This window comes from Vanacampus margaritifer, chromosome 10, assembly GCF_051991255.1.
Source record: "Vanacampus margaritifer isolate UIUO_Vmar chromosome 10, RoL_Vmar_1.0, whole genome shotgun sequence".
Classification (NCBI taxonomy): Eukaryota; Metazoa; Chordata; class Actinopteri; order Syngnathiformes; family Syngnathidae; genus Vanacampus; species Vanacampus margaritifer.
The window spans coordinates 16,177,254-16,192,539 of record NC_135441.1 but is presented as its reverse complement, the minus strand read 5'-3'; the positions used below and the strand labels follow the sequence as shown (position 1 = coordinate 16,192,539).

Below are 15,286 nucleotides of genomic sequence, written 5' to 3'. Positions count from 1 at the left end.
CTAATTAACTACTACTTTTATTCGAATGTAAATAGATAAAATACATACTGGTAAATAAATAAATGAGATAGTAAATAAAATATTGATGTTAAAGTTGATTACTTTAATCTGTATTTGGAGTTCCGGTGTAATATACAAATAATAAAACTTTTTTTTTAAACAGTCGTGCACATTGATCTGATTGCAAGTTTAATAAATACAATTGAAAATATTAATTTAAAATACCTTGGATGTTGGAAAAGCAATATTTATCGGCTGTCCCACTTCATAAATGTAAACTTCACCATGAAATCTACCCACCTATAGTTTATTTTCTTAAAAATACATTTAATTTAAATTCACACTTAAGGGTGTCTGCGTTTTCTCTCAGTTCCATTGTCATTGAAAAATGTGAACACAAACACAAGTCAAGGAAGTTGCATCATTCAGATTATTATTTTTTCTTTTTCTTCTGTATATTCAATCATATCTCAACTATTGCTGGGGAAAGTCAGGAGATTAAAATCTTGGCAAAATATTATTATCGGAATAATTTCTTTATTTATTTAATTTTCTTTATTTAAAAAAAAAAAAAAATACAATATCTGTTAAATCACTGTAACGTGCTTAGTGTCAACATGCTCTAAGCACAAATGCCATGTGGCTATTTTTCACTTGCTAATTCTATGTTAAAATCTGTATTCTGCTCCTTACAATTACAATGAAACAATGACAAGCTCCACTAGAGGGCATTAGCATCACTCTGTTTTTAGAACGTCATATTTGCGTTGCATGAATAACTTTTATGAACAATTACAATATAATTAGAGCTCCCGGCATGGAAGATGGAGCTGATGCTAACAAATGCATTCGCCACAAATAGATAGGATTAATGGAAAGTACAATTATAGGTGTGAAACCCCTTTTAATATGGTTGCCTCATTTGACACTTTCAATTGAATTTATCATCACTGCGACTGCCCATGAGTCATTTCCTGCTCAATTCATTTACTGAGCCCCCCCCCACACACAAATTTGATGGTGTCATGAGGGAGCTGGCTAGCTAGCAGAGCGTTAAATGAAAACAGTGAGCACTTTGCAAATGTGGGAGGGGTTGGTTAGCACTTGGATGCAAATGAACCACGGAACCGGCACGACAGGGTTCACATGCTCCGAGCTGGTTGAGCATGAAAGGGGCCCGTGAGAAGAGGTGGTGGGCTGTGGCAGATTAGCGAGGGATCATCCCCACTCATTACGACGTCTGTGCCAATTACTCTGGGAGGTTTCGGAGTGGTGAACCTTCAATCTGGTCTGCGGGGCACCGGAGTGCTCACTGCTTTGAATTCTGCCAGGTAGCTAATTGCTCTCACCAAGTGGTCGCAGGTCACAATCGGTCCTTGATTGCGCAGCCAGCATGGCCGTTAAGCAAGTGCAGCACAGTTGGGAAAGCGGCCAAGTCATACTTCAAATACAGTTGTGCCTCGAGGTGTGAATTTTTTTCCCTTCAGTCATATCCTAAATTACCTCTCCCCACTTAAATGAATGGAACTGCCATTAATTGGTACAGTTTCCCTAAAAAAAAGTGTCTCTTAAAGTGGAAGTCAACCTTAAATATTTCTTGACAATAATGTGTTACCTCACTAGTCTAAACATGACATTCTAATTAATATTACATTTGTGGAATATGAGTTATGAAGCAAAATCCAGCCGTTTTTATCCATCTCAGGAGGCGGCCATTTTGCCACTCGCTGTCGACTGAAGATGACATCACAGTTGCTCAGGGCTCAGGCAACGACCAATCACAGCTCACCTGTTTTTTTTTTTTAAGCTGAGCTGTGAGTGGTTGTTACCTGAGACATGAGCAATTTTGAAGTCATATTCAGTAAGTGGCAAAATGGCTGCCCCCTGAGATGGCTGGATTTTGCTCCTTAACTGATATTCTGATAGATAGAATTGATAGATTGTCATGTTTAGACTAGTGAGGTCACATATAACATATTTTTTGTCAGGATTTTTTTGGGGGGAGGGGTGTGGGGGTGTTGATTTCTACTTTAAGTGAGTAAAATAACACTTAATAATAATATATATAATATATATATATATAATAATATATTTAATACTGTCGTAGTCCATGGTGACTCCTGCCTATTGTTCAAAGTCATCTGGGATAAGCTCCAGTTACTCACATCCCAAACTAGAGAGAGAGAGAGACAGAAAAAACAAGCCATTGAAGCATGCAAATGAGTTTGAAGCTCTCATTTTTAACATCAGATTCCCATTTCCTTACCAAACCCCAAGCATTGTTTTCAGATGATCCCGATGCAGTGCACTCTGGGTTGACATTATTAAAGTGAGTCATAAACATGTCCTACATAAACTACTGACAGATGTCACATCGAAGCAGCAGAATAACAAAAAAGACACGATGACAACTGCCAGTAAAAAGAATCCTGACATTTTGCCGGCGAGGCGGAAAGCTACTTGAGAGACGTCTCTAGTCATTAGTCTGTATGACGCTCCATGGCATGACAACAAAGGACTATGAATGGAATTTTCTCACAGTGATCAGACTGCAGCCCTCCTTGGAATCCTTTTCAGTCGCAGCGTGGCGGTAGTTTAAAGTAAAGTAGATAAAAAAAATACAATCAACATGACCTGCAGTGTGGCTAACAGCAGAAATACAAAGTCAGCACTTAAATCACCAACACAGTTGGATTTGTATTATTTAAAACACAGTCAGTTAATGACCAAGGGAGGAAATTGAATAAAATGGGAATATAACATTTATGGATGAATTACTATGCATAGAGCTGCAATGGGCTGACTTTTGCAGGTGTAAAAGAAGAAGAAGAAAAATAATCTCAAAATGGACTCTGCGCCCTTAATCTTTTTTGTATGCCACCCTTGGTGCATATAGTTTAAACACCCCTGCAGTAGCGCTTTAAACCTCTACCATAATAAAATATACTTGTCTCACAATAACCTTTTTGTGCTGTGTAAAATAGTGATACACACTGTTTACATAACATTTATTATATATATGAGACTCTTGCAGCCAATTGCAAGGTCTCCGCTAGGGAACCTTTATGGAAAACGCAAAAGTAACAAATAAAGGGGGTGAAACAGGGGAAAAGAGTGCCCTGAGGTGAACTAACTGATTGAAGTGAGTGGGAGAGCTGAGGGACATAACGAACACATAATAGTTAAAAGTGAGCGCCCGATGGGTTATCAAAAAAATATTTTTGTAGCTGAAATTGCACGTCGGGAAGGAAAAAATAAATATAATCTCCTTCAATCATGTTCATATGTTAAATTAGCAAAGCCAGAAGAAATATTAACACTTATTCTTTTTCAAAACAGTGGGATCAGCTGTCCCATTTAGTGATCCGAATCACACCCATTAGGCTTCTATAATCTTTTGGGCTTTGTGATTTTCCTCCCTAAAACACGTTCTATGTTAATTATAACCTCGGCTAATCGTTTGTTTTAGTGTGAGGATTAGAAAGTAGACCTTGCTCTTGTCTCTCTCCCTGAAACTGAATTATCACTTTGCTGTAAGACAAAGCCAGATGTCTGTGGTTTGAGGGGAGGGGGGCCAGTTGCATGAAGCAGATGATAAGTGCCTGTCCGTGTGCGTGTATATGACCTTGCTTAAGGAGAAATAGGAAGACACTTCTTTGACAGCAGCCATCAGGTTGTATTTGTACGGTCTCTTTACATGTTAAATTGTATCTCATTATTATGGCACTGGCGCCTTGAAATCTGACTGACTTGACTTTTTTGGCTTTGATTTGCGAGCGTTTACTTCACAGCAAGCAGCAGTTTGGCAGATAAAATTAGAGCAATTCTTTACAAAGAGGCTTCAAGCTGTTTATTGCTACGCTCAGATGGCTGTCGTGTCAAACTAACCATAAACAAAGAGAATTACACTTTGTGTATTTAAAACAATCACATAGACTACAGTAGCATAGGACTTTCAGTTTGCTAGGCTATCTCAATGCTGACCAGACATCCCATTTGACAGTCGTGTTTTGAGCCTTGAAATCCGCGTCCAAGCAGATTTCGCTAGCGCCCTTTTTTTTGGTCCCGGTGTCCTGTTTTTTTTGCTCAGTTGTCTATGATAAACCCATTAAAAGGGAATTTAACTGTTAAATCCCTTCCTATTTAACTTCCAAATTCACGTTTGCATTCTCATTCACAGTAAAAGGTGTGATTTCGTTATACTGGAACTATAATTACTTCCTGCTTCAGCGTCTAAGAATCATGGGAATTGTAGTCCTACTGCTGCAGTCGCTGGTGGTCGGAGCCAAAGCAAGCGGAGCTTTTCTGGTAGCATGTTTCCAATGCGGGACCAACCATCTTCCAATAGCTGCTGGGACCGAGCAAAAAAGGTCGGATAATGGTGAGTTCATTTAACTGTCAAACAAAATAGCATTTAGCGTTAGCTTAAATAATAACCCCCTCCACAGCTAAATTGTCGCATCACAGTTTTTCATTTCGAAAATCTGGTCTCTGTAGAAATGCCATCGATGGACAGGCTAACAAATAGCATCTACGTATGTGTCTCCACATCTATCTGTATGTATTATACTGCCCCCCGGTGGCCAAGGTTCATATACCATAAGGAGCAGCACAATGTTGATTGAATTGAAGCAACTGGAAAGGATTAGCTATCTATCTATCTATCTATCTATCTATCTATCTATCTATCTATCTATCTATCTATCTATCTATCTATCTATCTATCTATCTATCTATCTATCTATCTATCTATCTATCTATCTATCTATCTATCGTCCGCCCATCCATCCATCGACAGTGACCACACAGACACAGACAGACCAGTACGGTTCAAAAGACACCCAAAGTGCAACTTTACTTAAATCGTCAAACTAACAAAGAAAAGTTCACTTGGTTGACATGGCGTTGGGAGGCAGAACAGCCTCTTCTCTGCTCCCACGACTTCTTAAGTCCTCCCAGCTCAGGGGCAGCACCTTCCTTAGTGTCCATGCACAGTCTCAGGAGCCCTAGCTGACCTATTGGCGAAATAACAAATAGCTGTCACGACACTTTGTTCACGTCCACTGCCATCACGCTGCAATGCAACTTCCTACCTCCTGAGATTGGGAGAAAAAAAAAAAAAGACACTAGACAGCATCAACATAGCAACATAGTATTGTAGCAGCCAAATAGGCGTCACGTTCTGTTTTGAGCCAAGCCAGGTAAATCTCTCTTTTACAGGAACACGATGAGAAACATGCAACAACAACGACGACACATCATTAAATCTCATTGCTACCTGGTCTTTCTGGGACATTCAAGATCAACAGTTAAATAATTTACAATCTTCCGTGAAATAACAAAGAGCGAGAAAGAGGGAGCCATCTCGGAATGCGTGGATTTGCAGAAACATCGTCGAACACGGACAAAATGGCTGACAAAATGTGTTAATCTACACTGGGGACTGTTCTGTTCATATTTACATCCACGATATTGGCTTTTGTATTTGGGGCAAACAGACAGGCAAAAGTGCCAGGCCATCGAAATAAAGAAAAATGTTAGTCCATGTTTGAAGATGTTAATAATTGCACGTTTGCAGCTAGGAGCAGAAAAGAAGGAGGCTTGAGGTTGATCCTTAATGAGGGGCTGCTAAAATGTAACTGGCTTTCCGTTTTTCTCTCTTGTGTTGAGAGAAACACTTGGAAAAGAAAGAATGAGGTCCGCTGGCGAGAGACATTCGAATGAAGGACGGAGTTTACAGGAGAGAGTTCGGCTAAACGATGGACTGCTGTCACGGCCACTGGAAGAGACGCTGGAATGGCTTCAAATCTGTGCTGGACTTTTCCCGCTTGGCTCATGACAGCGTCAGAACCGGAGGGGGCGGAGCTACCAAACGTAGCCTATCTCGTCATCCTTGTCGTCTCCCTCGTCGTCGTCGTCCTCGGTGATTTCCCGGGGGTGGATCCGACCCCGTCTCTTCTTCTGCCGACCCTGTGAGGCTTCTTCCTCTTGGTCGCCGAGGAGGATGACTGCACCGCCGCTGCCGAAATCTCCCGATGTCTCCTGGTCCTCATCTAAAATAAATTCGGCAAATAATAAATGCCTCTCATATGTACTGGAAACGCTCCACCAGATCAGTGGAGAACAATTAATTCAATTCAGTTTATCCACATTGTTGTGTATGCTTGATAGTCAAAACGTTTTTAAGGTTCATAGTGAATATAAAATGATTTTGTGTTTTTGTGAGAGAGATCTCTCGACTTACTTGTACGATACCACATTATGAATTTAAGTAACCTCTGAGAACTGCCAACGTATTTTAAAACACAAAAGAAAGCTCAACCTGCTAGCTTGAGCAAAGCTGCAGCTGTTACATAACATTGTACTCGACATGCTTTGATGTTGAACACATGTTTTTCAGTCAACATTTAATCCTGAGCACCTACAGGATAAAATTGGATTCATTGCCCGACACCCCCAGATTTGACACAAACATGTCTTTCCGAGCTCAATTTGAAAAAGCCTTTTTATTACAGGCTGGGTTTACAGTAAGTGCACTGCAAGCTGAGTGGCACATATTGTGTTCAAATCAGCTTGTGTTTCTGTCACTGAGCTGAAAGCAACCACACTGCTACCTATTAGTTTAATGTAGGGTGAAGTCACGGTCCTTCATCTGAATCAACCTTTTTTGTGTGTGTGTTTTTGTGGTTTGGCATTCAAAGTCGAGAACCTCCAATGTTGAACATCCCAAAGGCTGCTATGGAATTTAACGCCTGGGTGGCTTTTTTTTTATTTTTTATTTTTTTTAATACATTTGATGTGTTATATCAAAGAAAAAAATAAAGAAACAAATAATGAAAAAAAAACCCCACTAGGAAGCTAAAAATGCCCACAGATTGTCCTAACACGTTTTCTTCTTCTTTTCCTTTCGGCTTTTCCCTTCAGGGGTCGCCACAACGAATCAGTACAGGTTCAAAATGGCCACCACACACACCAGATTGCGTGACATACCGTGAGCAAATTTTGAGGCTCCACATACAATATACTGTATTGAATTATTTTGCATTGAACCACAAAAACATGGCGTGATTGTCAAAGAATATGAGGACTGCCACAAAGAGAGGAAACGGGTGACAATGAAGAACAGAGTGTGGTTATTTTGAGATGTTATTGCAATGATCGATCACCCCTTTCACTGACTGCAAGCGTGCATTTTGGTGACGGAGACTCTCAACACTTTGCTTTCTCTGAAATTATAAATCTAGCTAGTCATTCAACTTTAGAGTTAAAAAAAAAGGTTTGTTAATGTATATTGCTTCATACACTGTTGTAAACTTAAGCACGGTACGTGTCAGTTGTTTTTTTGTCTGGACTCGAGTGCTTATTCATATTAAGTGGACTGGAAATGTTGACATTTGCACTTTGCTGACAAGTGTGACAAATTCTCCTACTTGACTTGCACAGCGTTGGTGTTTTATCAAAGCTGCATCCGTGAGCAGAATATCACAAGTAGACACAATGCGACACAAGACTGACACTCGGATCTCTTGCATTATCACTTTACCAAACAATTGCTAATACATGAGAATAAAAGGAGAACATTGGGGCTGTAGTTAAAGACCATTTTTTAATCCTCTTATCAGAAACAGGCTACAGCACAAAGTTAGAGGAAATAAAAAACTGAAGAAAATGCTTATTGTGAGAGAGACTGGAGGGCAACAAAGGCTCATTTATCTATAGAACGTATTTGTGTGTGTGTCGTTGTCTTACCACAGTTTGGATTGCCTTGTTTTCTGGAGCCAGCAATCTCATTACCATACTTGTCCACGCACCAACACTGTCCAGTGCTGCCATGACACTGGGTCGGTTTAAAGTAGCCTTCCTCAGTACAGCGAGGTATATAGGAACCTACAGAGGATATATGGGACAGATTCAGGGACACACAAGAGGAAGGCCATTTGGAGAAAAAAACGTCGAAAGAGACCAGCTGATAAATGTCAAAGCTCTTTTCTTCACAAAGGGAGATCGGCGAGCAATTACTGCCGAGAGGCTTGCTGGACAACAGTCATACATCCTGCTTAAAGGCAGGCAAGTCAGGTTCAATACCGCACACGTTCCACACATAAGCACAAACACACAAAACAAACACTGGGCTAGACTCATTTGTCAAACTGTGTTGTTAGCGATGTGTGCAGCTGGGACAGATGGCACTAAATGAAACCTGTGCTCTGGAGAATTTAGTAGGAAACTCAACAAAAATGGAAGCACTATACTGTCTGCAGTATGACAGGACTTGTTTTCTTGCTATAGCAGTGTCACTGAGTCTACACTTTAATGCCTGACGGTGACAAACTCGTCAAAATTTTTAATATTAATATCCAGTTGACAGATGCTTGATTGACAGTGGAACCACTAAGATTGACTACAATTCATTTTTAAGGTCAGAAATAGCACAAGGAACATTTGAGAGAGTGCTGCATGCACAACATGAAGTGATGATTTACAAGAAATAAATCTATCCCTCGTCCCAAGACGTCACAAGTACCAAGCGTGTTGTGACACTGCTTTTAAAGCTTGCCGAAAAACTGCTGTGGGAGAGAACACACGGTAAATTTTGTCAATTTTGACTCTATTTAGATAGGGACCAAATAGACTGAGTTTTAGAGTAAACTAAGATTTACAATAGCAAGAGAGTAAAAAAAGAAAAAGAAAAGACACATAATGAAAATAAATAAAAACTCACTTAAGGGTTAAGGTTCGAACTCACTACCTTCAGCTTGCGAGATACCACCTGAGCTATGCCCTTCCTACTGTTTGCTTTTCACCAAGAGACCAAGGATTGTTTTTGGTCTGTTGGAAGATTCCATGCAATCATGGAATCAGCTGCAGCTGACATGAGCGATATACTAGGAGAAAGCAGGAGCTGCGTGGCTCAGGGAGTAGGACGGCTGTCTCCCAAGCTTAAGGTCATGAGTTCGTTCCTACGTTGACTCACCTTTATTTTTATTTATTCCAATTCTTTATTTTACTCTCGTCCAAGTGTAAATATTACTCTAAAACTGAGTCTCTTTGGTCCCTATCTAAATAGAGTCAACTTGATTCTACAGAATTTACTGTGCAGGATAAAAAAATTGTCATGGTGTGCTGAAATAACGCAAATGCAGAGTTGAAAGGAGCTTTGTCACTTTTCATAAGGCATGACTCCTTCTTGTGATTGGCTCCAAGTCACCCCAGAGATCTTTCAGAAGTTCTAAAATTGCACTTCCTGATTTTTTTTTTTCAGTCATTTGAAAAATGTTTACATGAATCAGAAAAATCTGTGCCTGCTTGTCATGCAACAGTGCTGTTTGCACCTGTCTTTCAGACGCGTTTTTTTTAAAGATGCAAAATGAGTTATCACAATTATTCTCAGGTTTGAGAAATTGCACTCTGTGTGCTGAATTCATTTATTTGCATATACTCAGAGAATGCACACAATTAACTGCAATTTTGTGTATATATTGCAGAAGCGGTCCCGTTTCTGCACACTCACATTTTTTTTGTAACAGGCTAGTCTTTTTAATTAATTTATTGATGCTTGTTGAACTGAGGTATTGTGACTGTAGTTTTATGTGGTTTAAGTAGCATATTTTTGGGAAAACTTGGGTCAAATTCTGAATCATAGAATGGTTTAGATCAGGAATGGCGAGATCTGATCCTCGAGGGCCGGAGTCCTGCTGCAGGTTTTGGATATTTCCCTTCGTCAACACAGCTGATTCATGATCAGCTCATCAGCAAGCTCTGAATAAGCCTGATAATGATTCTGTTAATTGGAATCAGCTGCAGTTCAAGTAGGAAAACCTCCAAAACCTACAGGACTCTGGCCCTTGAGGACCGCAGTTTGACATCCCTGGTTTAGATGATATGTTCACATTCAGAGTAAAAATTCATAGTTTTGAAGGTGCTTTGGAATTAGTTGAATATTTTTCAACTAGCACTCAAAACCCCTAAAAATATGGCTGATTTGTACAAATTATTCAGATAAATAGATACAGTATTTCACAAAATTAAGTAAATTTGTGAATACATTATGGACATTGGACACATGGCGTTACTATTTCACACTCAAAAATAAATAAATAAAACAACTAAAATGTTCAGTTGTGTGAGTGTACAATGCAATGCTGTATCCATAAGTGTTGGCAGCTGTCAAAAGAACTGACCTATGAGGCTCTTCCTTCGACTCGGATTCTGCATCCTGCTCTTCTCAGCTTGGCAAGGCAAACCTACACACAAAGAAGCTCATCAACTTTTTCACCTTCTGCAATCATCACATCAATTTCTCATTGTTTTCACCATTTTCTCAATCTGCTGATTATTGCACTTGTGCCACTTTGTTTTGATTTAATAATCAAGCCAAAAGGCAAATAAAGTGTACCTCAATGTGTGAGCAAATAGGAAGTGGCTGTAAGTTTGATTTTAAGCAATTTAACTCCACAGACTCATTGACATTTGAATTGATTGTTATAGTGGCTCTATTTGGAATGTTAAAAAAAAGGTATTAAGCAAACACTATTTTCAAGGAAGTCAAAATATTTTGCTCTTTCTGCTTTTCGCTTGTGCCTCAGATATACGAAAGAGAAATGTATCAACTATTTTTTTGCTGGCTGTGCAATAACGGTCCCTGGGTAAAATCACAAGAGAGTCGGCATTGATGTAAGGTGAAATGCAGAGTGAGCATTTTGTTATATTAGTTGAACATTGTGTGAGAAGTGACTAGTCTGCAATGACTTCTAACTGCAGCGGATTTTTTCCCATGACCTATTATTAGCAATTATCCTTCAAAAATGTATTCAAAGGCGTCCGTCCATGCTCACCCTCGGGCTTCTGGAAGCAGTAGCACCATTCGTTGTTCGACAGCTTGCCGTCTTTGAACGAGTCGCACGAGTTGAAGAGGGGTTTCATGCACAGCTCGTACTTGTCCATGTAGATAGCACTCAGCTCCGACTCGTCCAGGAGGAGGTCAAAGTTCATGTCTAGTTTGTTGAACATCCATCCCAGAGAGTCTTTGCAGATGGGCAAGATGCTTGTGTCAAAGTCTAAAATCAAAATCAAAGCCGGGACAGGAATTTATTATAGTGTACAGCGCAGGCCTCTTTATTTTTTTGTCTTTGGAGCATTTTAGAGTGCAGCGCACAGGCCTCCTTTTTTTTTTTGTCTTTGGGTAGCACACGAGAGCGTGTAATTGTGTGTGTCTTTGCGTGAGTGCAGCTTGGCTGAGTTGAAACATGTTGACACTACACAGAACAGCGCGGGGTCACTGTCAACATCACTAGCATCTCTCATGAGGATCAAAAAGCTGCTGTACAGAAATGGGCCACACTCACACACTTGAGAGGGCTGATGTACTCACGTCCGGAGGCTGAGTCAGAGCTGTCAGTGGATTTAAGGTCTCTGTTGGCATCCAGGTGGAGAACTCCAAACCAGTCCTTGAGTCTGGCAGCCAGACTGTGGAGCTGCGTGTCAGAGCACACTACACAAACACACACGTAAACTCAGATTAATACAATGTGTACTTCAGGTACTGCAGGTGCATGTGACCAAATGTCAAATATTTTGGTATTCAGATATCCTACTGAAAATTCCATCAAATAATTGTCTATTTGGATAAAAAAAATATATATATATATATATATTTTTGCTTGTTTTAAGATGCACTTTGCAATTTGCCACCAAATATCTTGACAATAGCCTTTTTATCTGACCATTTATTACTGTAACATTTTTTTTTATTAGTAAATTAACACCTTTCATAATGGGAACTCCTGCAAGCCTTTGGCCAATAGATTTCAGACTGGGTTCAGGTTCGAATTTCCCACCTTCTATCTGCAGATGTCACGTCGTGCACATTTGTGTACGTGAAGAAGGGAAATGCAGTTTCATTTATCGGCCACAGGTGGCAGTAGCGATTCAAAATTAAATTTTCTGCATTTGGTAGCTGAAGGGAAAATATAAAGAAGAAGATCAAAACTTTTTTTTCTTGATTGTATTTTCCTCTCTAGAAACATTAGTAAGATTTTCGATAACTCTCAACCCATACATTTCGGTCATGAGACGAAGTAATGTCACAACCACATTAGCGATTTTGCCAGCTAAAACAGCATATTTGAGTAAGCCTGGTTTGTTAAAGTGTCACCAGTAGGAGCTGAAACTGTGTCACGTGTTATTAATATAATATATATTTTTAACCCGATGGCTCTGGCCAGACAATATAGGCCAATATAGGGCACTACCACTACTAGAGGCTAACTCTGATAACTTCTAATCTACCTAATTAGCATAATAAGCATTTCAACTTGATTTCAGGATAATGTTGTCGACATCGGTGATGACTCAATCCGCTGCTGGGATCAACTTCAAAATAAATGTGTACCAAGGGATTGATGTCCATATGTTAAGGTTTATTTTCAAGTTGGCTTTCGCACCACGTTGCAAATCATGAGCAATTGTTGCTGTGGTTGGCTTGACTTTTTCCTCTCAGTGTGCACTAAATAAATAAATATATGGGTACACACAGCATTTGAGCATTTTTTTTTTAACCAAGGCCCTCAAATTACTTGAGGACTCGTTTCAGCCCCAGCCATGACATTTGCAATGCATGCTTGATAACACTATGATTTCAATTTCCCTTGACAGCAGGGGGTGGTGCTACATACAATGGCAGACTTTTTAAAACATTTTTTTTTACTTGATTTCCCCCAATCTGCTTAGCTAATGGTTATAAATACTAAACACGTTCAGTAGTTGTGATTGCTAATCCTTATATGTAAGACGTTTGTCAGAAAAGGTCCAGGACTGATGTAATAAAAGATATTTCAATTCCAAACTAAACAAATACAAGCTTGTACTTCTTGCTTGTACAAATACAAGCAAGAAATCTCTCTGGTGGTTTCCCAGCCTTCTCTTATCATGCCGTCACTGGAAGGGTTCTTCTGGGATCCTCTGAGTTTGTAAAGCCAGGCCTGGGGAGCAGACATGGTGATTTTCGGCCAGGAACTGTCAGATGCTTAGAGCATTGTGAGCAGACACACTGTCATGGTGAAGACACAACTATCGCACTGAACGGGGCAAATGCCACAAGAATTATTTGTAGAAGTGCCGGTTGATCTGGTCCACATTGATGGGAGAAACTCAGCTTGGGTTTGAAATCTATTTTAAGTGACATCAGGCCTGGAATTCCTTTCCGACGCACCTTGTACAATTTGTCTTCCATTCCATCAGTGAAACATTGCGCTTTTGCCATGGCGCTCACATTTCCAGCGACACACTTGTTCATTTCCCGCCTTTCTCATCCAACCGGCACTTTATGTATATTCTGAGCTTCATATCGTCACCTGAGCTTTATCACACCTGCCTATACTTTACTGACTTTTCTCGTGACTTCGAGAACCCCTTTGATATTCCTGCCTCCTCTGTTTCTTTTTGCTCACCTAAATTGCTTTGAGTGTTTCATTTCCCATCTCTCCCCTAACACATCCCCTTATAAACTCCAAAGATAAGTGCTTCTGTGTCTGGCTTTGATATCCACTCACCCTGTCCTCCTACTGCTCTTCACACTTTTTCATCTTTTGATTTGACTGCTATGACCGCTCCAGCTCTCCGTCTCATGCTCTCCAGTCTCTTGCACTTTGCACTACAACACAAGTGTCGGTGGTCTCTGATTTCTCCTTCACTTGGTATGATCTAAATTGCTGCTGACAGACCAGACGCTGTCACCTGTTTTTTTTCCAAGCAGTTTTTGGGTGGGGAATGTGTCAAAAAAGAAAGTTGGAAATAAATACATTTACACACAACGGATGTCTTGTTTTCGGGTTCTCTTGGGCTTTCTGAGACCCAATTTATTTAAATCTCTCTATGTAAGTCTGTGACAGAATGCCACTGCAAAAATAGTTTCCCTCCTTCTGGTGACCACTCATTCCCATTCTTCTATTATTTTTTATTCTTTCTTTAACCCTGGAGAACCCATGGGGTCAAATTTGGCCCCTATAAATTCTGGTACTCAAATAACAAAGATCTTTTTTTTTTTCCAGCAGTGATTTTGTCCCTGTGCTCTTGTTTCCATTGGCCAAAGTGTGTTTGTACATTCAAAATCCAGTTCTAAAATGCAACAAATAAAACAAAAAAAATTATATTGTTCAATGTAGCTGTGTATTTGATTGATTATTTTCTTAAATTCTAAATAGTTTACTGACAGTTTTTGTTATTCTGATTTTTCGAAACGATACCCCTAAATCCCAAAAGGGTCAAATTTCACCCTAATCCTAAATTAGGGAATAAAGAGTTAAAATTGAAAAAAAAAAAACATATATTTTGGTGTTCAGTGAACTTATAGCAGTCATTTAATGTATAATTCATAATTTTCCAAAGAAGAAAAGGGTTCTTGGGTTCTCCAGGGTTAAACAAATAAACCATTAGTTGTGATAAAGCTTAGAGAGTGTGATGGGGAAAAAAGTCCTCGAGTACCTCATCGGAACAACTCAACTACCGTTTTATTTATAATCCCCACAAACAAGGCACCTACTAGACTGTGTTCGCATTGCTTACGACTATAGTACGTTTCCATTTTACTGATAAATGTTTAGGGTTATCATTATATCACTGCAAAGACGACTATGTTGAATGCCTCCAAAGGAGCCGTGTAAAACTGATCATTATCTGAGTCTACGCAGCTCACCATCTGTGAGACTGTGCTGGTGATAAAGGGCAAACTAAATCTGTTGTTTCTTTTTAATGAAACTGACCCATCTCGGTCCCAGACCCTCATAACTTGTGAAGTGTCACCTCATGCTGCACATCTACTGCGCCATCTAATTGTCCTACCTACAGTCTGAAGGTCAACATGACCCTTTCCCTCAGGCACAGTTTGGAAAGATTTTCTCTTGAACTATACAATAATGTATCTTTCACTCAGGTGATTCATCAATAAGAGGTTGAACTATACACCTGAATTTCTTCTGAAATACGTGAAACCTTTTTGGGAACAAAGGAAGGTACTATTCTACTGTATAGTCATAAAGGCGTGCTTGGGTGAGTTTGGTGAGGAAGAACTTGAGAGTCCTGACCTAAACTGTATCAAACACTTTAGGAATGAATAAAAAAAGAAACACACAGAAATTGTGCTTTCTACAGTTCAGCCTCCCCCAAAACGTTTGGCTGGTACCCAAAATGGGCTCCAGATGATTTGTAAAGGGTGCAACAATTTGCGGAGAATAAAACGCTCCAAGTTATTTCATTGATCATTAAGCAGGCACACATTTTATTGTCTTAT

At 39.7% G+C, this 15,286-nt stretch overlaps 1 protein-coding gene across 2 annotated transcripts in view; it reads right to left on the bottom strand.

Moving 5' to 3' along the window:
• Positions 1 to 4,824: 4,824 nt before the first annotated feature.
• spock1 (SPARC (osteonectin), cwcv and kazal like domains proteoglycan 1) overlaps positions 4,825 to 15,286 on the bottom strand; it is an 82,880-nt gene continuing 72,418 nt past the window's right edge. For both annotated transcript variants that reach the window (XM_077578645.1, XM_077578646.1), the window contains exons 8-12: positions 11,372 to 11,491; positions 10,836 to 11,057; positions 10,182 to 10,244; positions 7,750 to 7,887; positions 4,825 to 6,053 (exon numbers count right to left, since the gene is read on the bottom strand). In XM_077578645.1, the coding sequence (XP_077434771.1) occupies positions 5,866 to 6,053; positions 7,750 to 7,887; positions 10,182 to 10,244; positions 10,836 to 11,057; positions 11,372 to 11,491 (731 nt within the window). In that variant the 3' untranslated portion in view covers positions 4,825 to 5,865. The remainder of the gene's footprint in view (positions 6,054 to 7,749; positions 7,888 to 10,181; positions 10,245 to 10,835; positions 11,058 to 11,371; positions 11,492 to 15,286) is intronic.